This window comes from Periplaneta americana, chromosome 1 (genome assembly GCF_040183065.1).
Source record: "Periplaneta americana isolate PAMFEO1 chromosome 1, P.americana_PAMFEO1_priV1, whole genome shotgun sequence".
NCBI classification, from domain to species: domain Eukaryota; kingdom Metazoa; phylum Arthropoda; class Insecta; order Blattodea; family Blattidae; genus Periplaneta; species Periplaneta americana.
In genome coordinates, this window is record NC_091117.1 from 144,375,904 (window position 1) to 144,392,987 (window position 17,084).

Here is a 17,084-nt window from a genome sequence, read left to right on the forward strand (position 1 = left end):
AAAATTGGAGAAAGCTGGGTTTGCAGTGAAATATCTGCCCTTGGGCAGAATAGGCCTACTGATGAAATGAAGCTGCTAACTAATTATTGATTCAGTTTGAATGTTTTGAGATATGTACGAAACTATGGTAATAAAATGGCATGGTGTGCATATGGGGATTCCTCAAATTATGTTCACTTTTCTTCGATGAACATCTCATCTCAAGGCTCAAACTCATTCTGTCTCTTATTGGCATTCTGAAAATCTGGTAACCCTAGATTTATCTGTTCACAGTTTCTCAATCAAATGGACTGTTTTCTTGCAAATTAAATACAAAGATTAACAAGTATAGTTATTTCCTGTCATTAGGAAGTCTGGCAACTCTGCTGCAGTGACTGAGGAATGGAATGCTGCTTTTGAGTTCGTGTGTGTATTCGTAGGTGAACTGGCGATGCATTATTGTCAAACTATGTACACTTTCAGCCTAATTTTCTAGTTAACCTTGCACTTAATTACGAAACGCACAATAGATTTTTATTTATTTTAATGTATTCTATTGCCTCCTTCAATCTGCAGTTATATCACTTCCATCTAGTAGGCGTATATATGTCCAATTCACAAACTCCAAACAATGTGCGTATATATTACCTTGAAGACTTTAATCTGACAAGCAGCAGCATGGAGTCGCTTCAAAGTTCCTTCTCCCTGCAAATAGGTCTCAACTTGAATTCGAAATGGTACACCCTTCTCTCCTCCATGTTTCTTTGGAGTAAACTCTGTGCTGATGCAGTTCACCTGAAAAAAAAATTATTATTATTATTATTATTATTATTATTATTATTATTATTATTATTATTATTATTATTATTGATCCATTTAATATTATTTGTGGTATGCCCCAGAGCTCAACTTTAGGACCTCTTCTATTTTTAATTTTCATTGATGACATTTGCAAAAGAATAAGTTCTGACTAGCTATTATTCGCTGATGATCTTAAAATTTTTCGAAAAATCAACAGTGTTGTTGACTGTCAATTTCTTCAGGATGACATTAATTCAATTATCAATTGATCAATTGATAACGGGATGATGATTAATGAATCCAAAACTTATGTAATATCATTTTCAAGGAAATCCTCTACACTAAAATATAACTATCATCTAAAAACTATTGATTAACAGAAAAGATTGTATTAGAGACCTCAGTGTATTAATTAACAATAAATTATATTTTCACAACCACACTGATTATATTTATAACCATACAATAAGAATGTTCGGAATAATTCGGTCAATTACTTATTCTTTTTCAACACCTGACTCTCTTTTAATACTACACTATACATTAGTGAAATCGAAACTCGAATATGCATCTGTAGTTTGGAACTCTATTACAAGTACTGATTCGGAAAAACTAGAAAATATTCAAAGGAAATTTATTTCATTATGTTCATATAGATTTCTGCCTAATAACTCCGGGTATAACTACGATAAAAAATGCGAACACTTTAAATGTCGAAGCTTGTATGGTAGACGTCATGATCTCGATTCCTTATTCTTATGTAAGGTCCTTAAAAGTGACATTAATTGTCAATCTTTCTTAAACAGTGTCAGCCTTCGTATTCCTATGAAGGACATGAGACATCACAAACTCTTCTATATTAGAAATTCTAAATCTTCTTCGCCGGTCTCCAGATGTATTAAAAATGCTAACTTACATGTAGGCAATTTTGTTCCATTCAATGTATAGAAGTATTAGAATATGGCAATGACTTTGCTAATATTATTTGCATAATCCTTATACACATATTGGTAGGCCTAATACTTTTGTAAGAATCAACTCCTTTCCATAAAATTTTATAGTAGACTATTAATTCTTGTAAATTAATCATTGTAACCTATGTTATACATTATGTTGTTATTTCAATTGTTTAATTTGCACCATAGTTGTTCATTTTATTGTATTAATTGTATCACTGTGCTGGACTTTATTGGCTAATGGCTGTTGTCCAGCACATAAATATCAATAAATAAATAAATTATTATAATATTACTGTTTTATTATTAATGAGAAAATTCATAAACTCCTTTGCTAGACACAATTTCATCTAATTTCAACACAATTTCAGATAATTACATTTTAATCTCATTAAAAAAAAAAAAAAGAATAAGAGGCTAACAAAGTCGGTGGGTCTGTCAGGTAAGTTGCATAAGATCAGTTTATGTAAGTCAGAACATTCAAATGAAGTTAGTCAGCTAGACAAGACAATATCAATTACTGTACTATCTCAGCTATTTCAGCTGAGTAAATAATAGCACTGTGACTGAATGTAAATTATTGAAGCTAACAATGAGTGGATGTACAAGGATGAATAACGGTTCTTAACACAATAATAAACCCTCCAAATATATACACCTATAAAATACTGTACATACCTTAATATACACTCCGACTTCCTTCGTAGGATCCCACAAAAATTCAACAGTGTTGAGTAAGTACTGGTCCTGAACAACATCATAAACACCGTACGATAGTGGGATATCGACTTCAACAATTCGATCTCCAGGTCGTGATGCCTGCCATGCTGCCATTTGCTCACGTTCCATATATTGTAGCCGACGCTCATGGAAGCAGATTCGAATCACACTCTGAAAATAAAATATACACACACTCATATATAAAACTTGTTTCATATTCCTCGTATGAATTCAATATTATTTATATTTCTATCTCTCTGCATGTTTTCTAGTGCCAACACACACACATTATTACATTTCAGTGATACACCAAAAAATCTTGTTCAGGCATTCTGCGTGACTGTTTAGTATTCAGTTTAATGACATTTTGAATGTAATATTTTTTCGATATCATTGAGATGACAGAATGATTACGGATCTTTCCCTCCTGAGTCTTCATTATCTCCTTCAGAGCAACCTAAAAGTGGTTTTTAGCACTTAACTTATCGATGTGGTTCGCTTATTGTGTGTTTACAGGAATTACACAGGCACACTAGAAGCAAGTATAAATTGCATACATTGACATATTTAATTCCCTGGACATTCTCAGAAGCCAATGAAGTATTTTCATGATATTAACACCTATTTCCATCCAGTTCAGAACAAAGTGGAGAAGGATAAATGACGAATTTTCTTCTTCTTTCCTACCATATTCCCTCCCTATACAGTGACTTCTACGTGTCCTATCAAGCAACAGTGATCTCTCAGAAACCCTATCGCCATACATATACACTCTTCTATATAAGGATAGACGAGATCAAGAAATGCCTAGCCATGAGTCTCATAGCTGCTGCTTTACTCCAAGCCCTTTTAAATTTTTTATTAAAACGTTCTTACAGAGCTCTGAGTCCAGCATTTATAGGAAGATAATGAAGGACGCTGGCAGAAATGTAGAATAGGGTAATAATAATAATTACAATGGTAGAGGATGACAAGAAATCTTCATCACATAAAATAAATGACTTATTTACAAACAATATTCATTTTGTACCTATTTGAAAGAGAAAAAAAAATAAATGTATATTTTTTAAAATAACATCTGTTCTATTGGTTTTCAATAAAAATACTGGAATTTTAAATATTTAATTAAGTTCCTAGAATTCTTACATTGAAATGTTGCAGCTTCCGACACTGGCAATCATCAAATTCAACAACCTGACTTGGATATCTGTCCACTGAATAATGAAAATAAACACTACAGACAACACATATTTTATAAAACAAATTAATAATTGTAATAATGGTCTGAAAAGGCCGGAGGGAAAAAGACCTTTGGGGAGACCGAGACGTAGATGGGAGGGTAATATTAAAATGGATTTGAGGGAGGGATATGGTGATAGAGACTGAATTAATCTTGCACAGGATAGGGACAGATGGCAGGCTTATGTGAGGCTGACAATGAATCTGCGGGTTCCTTAAAAGCCATATGTTCACATGCATGCGCGAGAAAGATATGATTATGTTAGATATTGAAAAGATGCTTCCCAAATAATTAGGAACATTAATTTAATATATTCTTATATATATATATATATATATATATATTAACAATTTTGTTTAGAAGTTTGTCAATTTCACTGACCTTAAGAATCTTTCCTCTGTAGGCAGATAGCTCTCCAAGTTTCTTCAGTTTGATTTCATATGATTGTCCCTGATTTAAGTATGTCAGTGTTTCTTCATTTACTTTTGTGGCAATTGATGTGGCAGCTGCTAAAACATATTGGAATCTGAAAATAAAGAATATTAAAATAATTATAAAGCTTTCTAAGACAATCTGACGTATGAATTTTAAAGTCCTATCTGCCTTTTACTTTGAAGGAAAATCTGAACAGACCCCTAAAATCATTTGCACTAAAATCATCAGCTTTACCTTCAGTCTCACAAGGAAACATTCTGATGGGGACAGATAAAAAATTTAAATCTTTTTCTTCTACATATTAATAATGTGAAAAGAAATGCTTATACAAATTTTGGCCACTCGACCGCAATTACGAAGCAGTCCAGAAAGTGATTTTCCCTGGGACCGTTTACAGAAAAAAACACAATTGCATGGAAAGATTTATTGAAACAGATACAGCAATTGTTGCGCTATTTGTCAACATATCCCCCACTGGAATTTAGACATTTGTCATACCATGAGATCAATTTTTGTATCCTTGTGTCGTAGAAGTCAACCGCCTGGATTGAAACCAGCGTTTGACAGCTGTCTGCACCTCTCTGTCGATCCCATGATATGACAAATGTCTCAATTTCGGTGGGGAATATGTTGAAAAATAACACAACAATTGCTGTGTCTGTTCCAATAATTTTTTTCCAATGAAACTGTGTTTTCTTTCTGTCAATGGCACCTGGCGAAATTATTTTTTACGGCCCTCGTAATTGCGGTCCAGTGACCAAAATTTATATAAGCACTTGTTTTGACATTATTAACGTGGTGAAAGAAAAAAATTAACTTTTTTATCTGCCCCCATCAGAATGTTTACTTGTCAGATAAGAAAACACGAAATACATATATGAATACTGCAGAGCAAGAACAATAATTTCATTCTGTTCTATCCATCTCCATCATATGGTAACGCAGAATTTCTGCACGGAAATATCATAATTATGTACTTCGGTACATCATAATAATAATTTCATTATCAAACTCTGATCGTGATCAATAATACTGTGCATGACTATGCAATAGCAATCATTGTCTAAGAAAGAGATTCTATGTTTAGACTTTGTTCGTAGGGTTGATGAGCATAGGAATGTCTAAAAAAATAAATAAACAATAAAAAAAATCAGCATCATGAAACTCTGTACTCATTTGTAAAATTGGATCCATTATCCTTTTAAATTTAGTTCAATTCAAGCATTTATTTAATTGATACTATAACGTGATCATAAAAGGTTACCCCAGAAACAGTAAGTACTACATGTTTCCATACCAGTACCGGTACCTCATACAAGTTTAGATTTCGTCTAAATTCAGGCCTACCTGCAATCAACGCCTAAATCTTGCTGCACAGAGGACGTGTTTGAAGACGAAGAGCCAGTTGTCACTAGACCAGGACTGCGATGTTGGAAGTTCTCACCATGGCTAAGAGCAGGATGGCTGCTTGTTGTGCTGCCAACTATGGCTTGACTTACAGGTCCTAATAAAAACGATACACAATACCACATCAGTTATTAATAAAGTTTTACTTTACAACACGCCTTTCTTTTACTAAATTTCTGATAATAGGCACTGCATAAAATCTTCAATGCATAGTGTTTAGTCTGGATGTTTTACCTAAGTGAACATCTTTGGTAGTAAGAAGCCAAGTGAACATGTACTGTATATACTGTGAAACATAGATCTTTTATATATGGTATTTCTATGAAGCATGCATCTTGGATAAGACGCAAATGAGAGTTTGGAAGAAATTTCCGAACAGCAAGAGAATGAAAAAGAATAATAGGTGATACAGTATATAGGTAATATACCACTTAGTTTTTCATATTAATACTAAAAAAATCATTATAATCGACTATATTTTTAAGTGAAAAAAAAAAAAGATAAAAAAACTATACCTGCATACAAGTTTGTGGCAACAGATATTTTACCTGCCATGAAATTCTTTATTCCCTGTGCGATCAATAAGCGTTAAATAAGGCTGGTATTTCAGGGGATATACTAATATACCATATCAATTCCATTCTACATTGAATTGAAAAGTGATACAGTTACTACAATTTCATAACACATAACGCAACAGTGCACACTTTCAACTTATCAATTAACGATTAATGTGATAAGTGGAGAAGACTTGTGGCCGATTTTATGATTTAAGTAGGCTACTTGCGATTTATATTTATGAGGGAAATTGACAGGATACCGGTATATTTAACAAATTCCAAACGCTACATGAATTTAAAATCAATATTGACGCTAAAATTTCCAGTAACATAACGATTTTTTCCGTGCTGAATGGAACATTTTAAAAATATGCGAGACATACGGTATGCAGAAAATTCTATCGACTTTTAGTACTTTTATGTGCCGAAAGCCGATGAGCACTTTATCAGGGCTAGATGTCGAGACTAGGTATCAATATTATACTGGTAGAGCTGGGATATAGACCTAATCAACAAAGGTACTGGTAACCAACGACAACTTGTAGGCCTATTTCAAATATTATGACTAAAATCACACTAAGAATTATTCATGTTAGTTAACTGCATTTGTTCACTGTTCCTCCATACTATAATAATACTGTTATTGATGCTGCTGTTGTTTTTAACAATCATGCAATGAATGGACAAAATCCAAAATTATATAAAATAAGGATTAATATTTACTACTGTTGATTACATTACAGTATGTTACAACTCAAAACATTTATAATAAGAAGGCTCGCCAGAAAATAGGCTCCAAAGAAGATTCTGGAATTTATTCCCGTTCAGGAAACGAAAGTAAAATTAATCTGGATACAAGTAGGCCTACACATATGGCTAGAAGAAAAAATTTAGGAGGATAGTAGAATAATGCCATGATAGACTCACACGGATGATGATTATGATTATGATGATGATGATGATGATACCGGTAATAATAATAATAATAATAATAATAATAATAATAATAACAACAACAACAACAACAACAACAACAACAACAATAATAATATTATGAAGAGTACACGGGAAAAAAAATCAAAGTCACAATTTTCATAAAGTGATACATCATTACATTACTGAAAAATTTTTGTGTTTTTCTTATTAAAACTAGCAACAACGACCAGTTCTGAAGATGACCCATAAATAGGTCGAAACATGTAAACGAGGTACGTTGAAATTTAGCACAGGACAGTCTTACCATACATATTCCGAAGTGATACAGTGTTAAAAGTTGTGTAATCAAGATGTATAGAGTAAAGAAGAATTATCAATAAGGAAAAATCAATCGAAGTCACAATTCTCTTAAAGGTGATGTCAACTTCTAATTCAGTACTGTATATTACTGCAAAATTTATTGCGATTCCTAATGAAAAAGTAGGAAAGGACGACTGTATGCGTGGTGATAATTCTGTTTTACCAGTTTTAATAAGAAAAACAGATACATTTTTCAGTAAAATAGTGAATTACAGAATTGTGACTTTGTTTTTCCCATGTACTCTTCATGATGATATTATTATTATTATTATTATTATTATTATTATTATTATTATTATTATTATTATTATTATTATTCAATCTGTACATTATTAATGTTATTATATTCCCATTGTAACAATCGGGCAGAAACATGGACACTAATAAAATCAGATGTAAGCAGACTTCAAACGTGAGAAATGAAATTTCTGCGCAATATTGTGGAGAAAAAAAAAGAAGGGATATCATAGTTTGAGACAATTAGAGATAGATTTGGTGCAACTTCATTACAAAGCATAATTGAAAAATCAAGGTTGAAATTATAAGACCATCCAATATAAGATTTCCAAGAATGCTCTAGAATTAAAAATTGGAGTGAAGAAAACATTTAGAACTCATATCAAGTTGGAGCGACCAGATAAAGAAAGATGTAGAGGAAAGTGGTGAGATTGAAATGAATTGGTGAAAGAAGAAGATAAAAACCAATGAAAGAGGCAATAGTGGAAACGTCATTTCATGATGATGATGATGATGATGATGATGATGATAAAAGTAACAGATAGCTACAGCTGAAAAATTCATCCTAGTCTACTACCACGAAACTTTCTCACAACGGACACTGTCTTAAGAAATGGGTATCATTAGTATGTCTTATTGTAACGTACATGCTTGGTGAGATTCGTAGATACAACTTCTACTGATATTATTGGTTCTATTTTTACTTCCTTCAATGTTGCTGATACTTTTGATTTATAATGCTCGACTTTTACCTACTAATTTTCATAACTTGTGTCTTCATTAAATTTGATGTTAAGAAAGCACTAAGAACAATGGAAAAATCCCTTGAAAGTCTTTCTACTAATAGGAAGTCAGTGCTATTATAATCTATTAATCTACTGGGTTGTTATTTGCGATTTCTCTGTCTAATACCGAACAGGAGCATTAGATGTCAAGACAGCATAAGTTTTATATTTCCAATAAAGCAGTAACATTATCAGAAGCTTGCACTAGCACCACCACCATTGCTACCCCTACGACTACCACTGTTCCCACCACCACCACGGCTGCTACTGCTACCACCACTGATAATTAATCAACATAAAAATGGTTATTGCAGTACGGAAAGGAAAAATTGATACCAAAGAAAGAGTCAAAGCGAGAGAAGAGAAGAAAAAGCGGAAGAGAAGTAGAAGAGGATAAAACAACAAATATATAAGTAAAAAAAAGATGAAGATGATGATAATGAAATTGGAGACTGTGATGAAGTTCATACATACCACAATTTTCTAGCTGAGGATGCTGAGTGGGAGGGCTGGACAAGGCAGACGTGGTCACGTTGTTATTGAAAGCACTGTTGTTGTTATGTTGTTGCAACAGTTGGTGCAGGGGAGAGCCTCCTCCGCTGTTCTTACTGACATTGCTATTCGTGTTGTTTTTAGGTGTGTTGTTGCTGTTGGGGGTGTTTGAATCTGCCTCACCAACACCACCACTGCCCGAGTTTGGAGAAGCTTGTTGCAATCTGCAAAACAAACAGGTTTCTGCTAGAGACTCCACAGGTCAGAAACCCTGAATACTTGGCACAGTGTCAGAGACAGTTTTATGCAACATGAAAATGCTGCAAAGTTAACTGAAAATTATACTGTTTTACTTCAACTAGAATTTCATATTGTTATTGTTTACGATACAGTATTTTGTAGAACGAAAGCAATCATAACTATACAAAATGTGGGATGTGGTATCGATACTGACTTCATAACACCAAATACTTTTTGAGTTGTGCAAATTTAAAGGGCACCACTTCATTTTACTGAATTAATTAAAAAATAAAATTTTCTGAGCTATGCCTTTGGCACGTAAAAGGAGGGCCGTATTTTATCTTGATTTACAATAAATTTGACACATAATATATTTTAAGGCTTTACACAGATTGCTCACTGCAAGATTCTGAAAATGGTGCCAACACAGGTGAAACATGCGAATTATTTTACTTTTACGTGGTGTAGAGGAAGTACGACAAATATCGACAGAGAAACTACTACACAACAGTTCTTCTACACATTTAATAAATGCAATAATGCAGTAATACACTATGAATCAAAGGCAGTCGTATCATTCTGCTTATAGAATGTGCTTCGACGAAGGAAAAATGTACAATCAAAACATTCATAATATGATTAAGCTAATACATGACTTAAGTAAGAAAAACAGTTCCAAATGGAGCATTAGGACACTGCGGAACTCATGGCAAGACAGTCAGAAACAAATATACCTCATAAAAGTAAGTATAATACAGTATATGAAAAAAAGTTTAATGTTGAAACTGTTGAAAATTCAAGAGCTTCGAAATGATTCAATCCTATTTTTCGATTACCAGTAGACCTACTTCAGGATGTCAATTACTGCAAAATTTCAACTCATTACTGAACATGTCTGCAATGCAAAGTATTAAATTGATTGTTACTTCTAATGTCAAGGCAAAATGACTTAATTGTCATAGACCAGAATTCTGTACATTAACTTACACGAAATACGTATTTATTTCTCTAACAAAACAGAAGAAAGTAATAACGTGTCTTTAAGTATGTACTGTACTTATAATAAAATTTAACACAGAATTCCTTATTTCCTCAGCAGTTAGTGTGGTAAAGTTTGATAAAATGTGTACAAGTTTGGGCTTATATTTAATTGTAATATGAGAGTAATTTAATTTAATAATTATGACTTCGTTTCGAGAATCAGACAAAAGAGAAAGGTGGATCACAGATTAGAGAGCACATGTTCAGTAAATGTATCAGTACTGGTACCAGTACTGTACGTTATTTTTAACTTTCTTATATAACGAAATGATATATTATTTTCTATTAAACATTGATCACACGCTATCTTAACTATGAAGAAATATAGCCTATTAGCCCATTTTTTTCTAATAATTATAATTAAAATAAGTATTATATCTTGAGTCCAGATAAAACAAGCATAATCAATGACACAACAGCAAATTGTTGCTGGCTCAGAGTATGGATTCTACTTCTAACGATATAGTAGGATATTCTGAAGCAAACAACTTGACATGACCAACACTGGAAATACAAAAATTTATAAAATTTGAACTTGTTAAAAGAAATGAGATCGGTAAAATGAATTTCATTATAAGTAATGGAAAATTGAAGGATACTGCTAAGCATCAGTTTCTGAGAATTTGGGTAGATGAAAACCTAACTTTGGCTGACACGTAGTACGAAAGTATGCAATAAAATTAACACGTCAATTTATTTATTGAGCTACTTCAAACATTTTACTGATACTAAAACACCGAATCTTATATGGTATGGCCCAGAAATTTGGAAATGTGCAGCAACGGTATTATACATAAATAGGTTTTTTTTTTCTAGAAAAGAAATGCGTTAGAAAATTTATAATCTGGATTATGAAAAATCTTGTCGACATTTCTTCATCCATAACAAAATAGTTTATCCGATGTTCTCTTTACACATATTTGTATAAAGTCATAGTATTTGTCAAGCATGAACAAAATTTATCAAATATCAATATACATAACCATGACACAAGCAAATATGACTGACACATTCAGAGCTTCAAAAAATTACTGCTGACAAAGATGCACATTTGATGGGAACTTTGCTCCGTGATAAGTTGCTAACACCACCACAGCTACTCATTGGTATAAAATTTAGAGGAGATGAACTATCTTATTAATAAGTGTCTCTATATTATACATCTTGATTACGCAACTTTTAACACTATATCACTTCGGAATATATATTATATGTCTTTCTAGCGTTAAATTTTACCGTACCTGGTTAACATGTTTCAGTCTGTTATGGGCCATCTTCAGAACTGGTTAGTGCTGGTCTTGGCACCCCCACAGGAAAGACAAAAGGCGCCAAGACCAGCACCAACCAGTTCTGAAGATGGCACATAACAGGCTGAAATATGTTAACCAGGTACAGTAAAATTTAACACGAGAAAGACATATAATACCGGTATATATTCCGAAGTCTCGACATTCTTTAAAAATTGACCAACAACTTATAATTAATTGCACGCATATTCTTAATTTTATAATTTTGCTTTTATCGTTTACAGGGTTATATACAAATTAATATATAATAACATTTTTAAATTTATAATATTTTAAGATTTTGGCAATGTAAGAAATTTGCAGCCTACAAAAATATTTTATAGTTAATTTATTATTTTTATTGTTATTATCATTATTATTATTATAATAATAATAATAATAATAATTATTATTATTATTATTATTATTATTATTATTATTATGTCTGTACTATACCAATATGTGTAAAACTCTCACCGAAAATAACATAAAATTATTCAAATTAAAGTTTTTAAAATGATGGGGAAAGGTTTGAAAGAGAAAGTATCACAAAATATTTTATTTATTGTAATATTTATTACTCAAACGTGATGAATAAGACCATGGATTATAGTAACATGTTATCTTTCCTTTAATATTTTACAAATACTGCTCACTTATAAATTTTCACCACGATTCCTTAGTTATTAGTTAAATAAATGTATACAAGGTTTCTTTTTATCACTTTAGAATTTCACGTATATTTTTTGTGTCATTATTAAGCCTTTTCTCCTGTCTTACATATTATACAATCACTCTTATTATTTACAGTTCACTCTAGATTTTTATTGTACTAAAATTTACAGCATACGTTTATTTGTCAGAATGAAGTTGTAACAAATTTAACCCTCTCTAATCACTGTCTAATTCATCTCACTGCAAAGTTATGTACTGTAACACATTAAAATGCTATAATAAAAGTACCGAAAGCTCATCATCACAATCTTTCACAATTCTAGACTTGATGGATTCTTTCAGTACACAAAATTAAATCGTTTAGACTTTTAATAGTTACCTAGTGTCCCCCCACCCATGTTGATAATTCAAATTTTGTAAAGGGATTATATTGTTGTTGTTTTCTAATGCCAGGCGTTTGACAATAAAGTCATTTGACCTCTTGCACTCCAATACTTTTCAAAGATATTATCATGGCCAGCCACTGAAGCACAGATTTTGAGGTGTTCCGAATCCATCTCTTGGTCTAAAGGGATTATGTTTCCATCCATTCTCAATATGTGACAAATCCAATTTTTTTTGTAAGTTTCGATTCTTTCTCAAATAGAAGTAATTTCTAGTTCCTGTAAAATTTTTAAATTTATTTTATAATCTAACGAAGTTCACTACGCTGTCTTTCTAAAAAAAAAAATTTTCTTCTGTGTTTAATTTTATTATATAATTTTTCGAAATGTCGAAATTTCGGTACCATACAGCAAAATCGGAACTGTTAAAGTGTTGTGTACACTAAGTCTTGATTTTTTAAAATCTGATTAGGTCTGAAAATCTGATTGAATATGCCCAATATTTACTGGCATTTAACTATTTATGTTTCGAAATCTTTCTCACTTTCATGTGATAATTGCCATCTAAATTGATAGTAAAATCATATTTACTTCTTTAAATATTGTTTTTTTTTCTATCATTATATTGCTGCTTACAAGTTGTTTAACTAAAAAGACCTAGGTTTCAGATTTAAGTCCGAAATATTCACACCAAAATCATTAAAAATAAAAACACCTTTTAGTAAATCGTTCTTCCAAATAAGATAAGTTTACCATATACCAGTTATATTTCGTAATATAAATGCATGCCCCTTCAAACAATTTTAAACACAACTGTAGCAGTTAGCACAACATGCTACGAGTATCAGGTGTTCAAAGCATGAGCGTAAGTGTTAAATCATGGAATGTTTGTACTAACAAATACCATCAAGGACACAAAAACATCAGCTCGATTGCTAAGAAAATATGTTGACTGTTGTTATTTGTTCTGGAATGAATAAAGAATATTTTTGTTATGGATACAGTTTAGAATTTTTAACGATTTTAAGGTCTTTCTCTGTAGGTCTTAATATTTTTTAATTTTTATATATTTAAAATGCAATTTCTGCGAATAAATTTTCAGTTATTTATCTTTAAATTTCCACTGCGTTATAAAACCTTACATTAGATTACAAACTTGATCAAATTATACGTAAATTATGACAAATTTAGTACTTAGTATTTATTGGGACAAAACCATAGGCCTACACTCTTCTACTGGATAATTTCAAGCGTGCTTGTAAAATGAACATTGAAAATGTTAAAGAGATTTATATAATCTGTAAGTATTATTTATAAAAGTTTTCTTTATTTCTACAATGAAAATGTAGTGTTTTGAAATTATTAAACTATATAAATTAGAAATGTAAACGGAATTTAACCGCTAAAGTAATAAGTTAGCAGCATTTGTAACAAGCTATATCACTTCAATATAACTATATTTAAAAAATGCACATTTTGCTTGAACAGTTTCACCGGAAATTCGATAACGTGTTTGGTGTACAATGGATTGGATTGACGAGGGGAATCTCGGTCACAACCTTCAAGGTCACAAGACTTCACATCTTTCTATGGGGGGGAATGTAGTGTAACAGTCTGCATCTGTAGACTACTTGAAACAAAGCGTAACAGCGAAAAGCATGATTGAATGGGACATTGTCTTGAGGTAAATGGTGAACATCTTGAACCTCTGCGCTAGTAAATACTGTATAGGCCTATAGTAAATTATTTGATGCACTGGAAACATTAAGCTTTTAGATATAAACCAATTCATGTTTACCTGATACAATATAATAATGTTGCTGCATAGAAACGTAATCATTTCGATTTATGTTCCATAGAAAATATAATTTATCATGCCTATGTTTTTCATTTCAAAACAGAGCTACACTTTTCTCATTTGTCAAGCGACCTTTGTGTCATACTATACATAGACAATAATCCATCATAGGCCTACCGTTTGTAAAGGAAACATAATTAATTATAAAAATTCGAAATGTATTACTTCATTTAGTGAAACTTTAATGTAGTGAACCAAGACTAATTTGATTAGCCTAATATAAAGCATAAAATAATAAATTTAATTTCAACTGACCTAATATTGAAAGAATCATTTTCAGTGATGTACTGGAAAGGACTTGCAGGTACACGCATGAGCCTCTTGACAATTTTTTGGCTAAAAATGAACATAAAACACACATCATGTCTTGTGTTATTTTAAATTTTACACACTTAATGTACATACTGTACGTATTCGATGTTTCATGCAGTCTTCTAGTTTTAATTAATCACATTTAAGAAAAAGACTTTACATTGAAACACACTACATTAGTTAAAAATTAATTATCTGTTACATGTCTACTAAATGTTCCTGACTTATACTTCTACGTATGTTCTTGAAAAATTTTGCTATAATAAAACATTCCTGTCATAACTAAAACTAAATTTTTAATTACTACAGTTTGACCTCATTAACCATAATAGTTAAATAATACTGTTAATGCAGGTCTTTATCGAAGGAATGAAGTAAATTCTATTCATTAAACGGGTAATTATGAATAATAATGATAATAATAATAATAATAATAATAATAATAATAATAATAATAATAATAATTGTGCAGTTGTTTATAGTATCATACGATGAATACGAAGTACTAGCCTTCATGTCAAGTACATCTATGTCAAGGACTCAGATAATGAAGATGAAATTGGAGTCTGATATTACTAATATGTATACCAATTATTAAATATGAAAAGTTTTCTGAAAAAATACAGAGCTATCTTTAAGCAAAAGAATACGCAACTTTTAAACTATGATTTCTTTATCAGATTAGAGTTCGTCCGTGGAAAAGTTTGTTTTCAAAGCTAAATCCTATATTTAACTCAAGTCAATTATAACACAATCAGAATAAACTTATATCTTTACTTCTGCACAACTGACAATAATACAAGCAACAAAATGATAGCAACAGGCTACAGACCAAAAACACTCTTAAGCAAGAAACTAAAGTATATAGAGCAGTATAAATAATAATAATAATAATAATAATAATAATAATAATAATAGTAATAATAATAAACTTCTTTATGACATATTGGGTCAGGTTTTAATAGCCTACTATTGTCTTATTCCACCATATTTTAAAGTCTTCTTAAATACCGTTTCGCATTAGGTATGTAGCTTAGAATTTGATATGGAATGCTAAACTCGTCCATTCGAAGCATTTGGATTTAAATTATAATAATTTAAGAATGCATATATATTGGCTATGTATAGTACTCATTTTTTTTCTACAAATTTCATTTTGAAATGGCAGAAATGAAAATCCAAGTAATGACCAAACAAGTTATCCTTCAAATTATTCCACAAAATATCATGGCACATGGTGAACGATAGTTACCGTCCCAACATACCACTTCTATAATATATTATACTACCGTAAACTGGGGTTACTTTGAACACAGAGGAAACTTTGACCATTTTTTCAGAAAATCATAATTAGGTTTCTACATGCTGCATTTGTTATAGATGGAGGTAAATTATCATAAAATCATTCTCATACCAAATTTACCTCCATCTATAACAAGTGCAGCATGTAGAAACCCAAATATGATTTTCTGAAAAAAATGGTCAAAGTTTCCTGTTGTGTTCAAAGTAACCCCAGTTTACGGTATTTTGTACACCGGACATGCGAGTGTAAGAAGTTAAATAAAGGTAGGCAATCATTCTTCCTTCTAGGCTACAACAGTGATATTGCTACGGAAATAAGTTATTGCAGATAAAGACAAATATTCCTATATTATATATTATACATAGTGACTTCCATATGATTAATTGAACAAATGTAAACATTGTGAAACTTAAATTCAAACAATATTTAATTAAAACATGAATATTGTCAGTTTATGAAAAGTGATAAGAGAAACAGTAAGGTAATTTCTAAGGAAAAAAAACAAAATTAATAAGACAATGAGTAAAATCCATTAAACGTATTTTGAAACAACTTTTAGCTTCGCTTCCTATATGTATTTATGTAGAGTGGGACAGAAAGATAGGCACTAGTCCACTGTCATCAGAAAGCTCCTTGCTAAAAAGTGTTTGAAATAATATGTACCAGCACATCTGAAGAGCAAGAAGAAGACTAAGAAACGGCAAAGCAAAAGAAGAGACGAATAAAAATGAATAATCTCATCTAGGTCTACACAGTAATTCTAGCACTTCTTACTTTTTCGATATTTTTGTTGAAATAATGAAGTAAAACTAGACTACTTTAAGACTAAAACTGATGTGTTTTGTAGTACCTGATATTCACTACGTGAACCAATAACAAGACTAAATGAAGCAATGAAGTACAACGAACTTGAATATGGACTAAAAACTTGCATTACAATAGTAGCTGTTCCACAACTAAAATATTATGATAAGATTCACGCCAAATAGTTTGAATTATAAGCAGCAATTTCTTCTTCTTCTTCTTCTTCTTCTTCTTCTTCTTCTTCTTCTTCTATTATTATTATTATTATTATTAT

The 17,084-nt window shown here is 31.3% G+C and overlaps 1 protein-coding gene across 11 annotated transcripts in view; it reads right to left on the reverse strand.

Annotated features, from left to right (window-relative positions):
- gem (transcription factor CP2 like gemini) overlaps window positions 1–17,084 on the reverse strand; it is a 506,340-nt gene that overhangs the window by 118,137 nt on the left and 371,119 nt on the right. For 9 of the 11 annotated variants that reach the window (XM_069828883.1, XM_069828852.1, XM_069828927.1 and 6 more), the window contains 6 exons: window positions 14,647–14,727; window positions 8,891–9,132; window positions 5,479–5,635; window positions 4,078–4,222; window positions 2,415–2,627; window positions 628–774 (listed from right to left, as the gene is read on the reverse strand). In XM_069828883.1, the coding sequence (XP_069684984.1) occupies window positions 628–774; window positions 2,415–2,627; window positions 4,078–4,222; window positions 5,479–5,635; window positions 8,891–9,132; window positions 14,647–14,727 (985 nt within the window). The remainder of the gene's footprint in view (window positions 1–627; window positions 775–2,414; window positions 2,628–4,077; window positions 4,223–5,478; window positions 5,636–8,890; window positions 9,133–14,646; window positions 14,728–17,084) is intronic. The other 2 variants (XM_069828902.1, XM_069828892.1) reach the window with 1 other exon arrangement.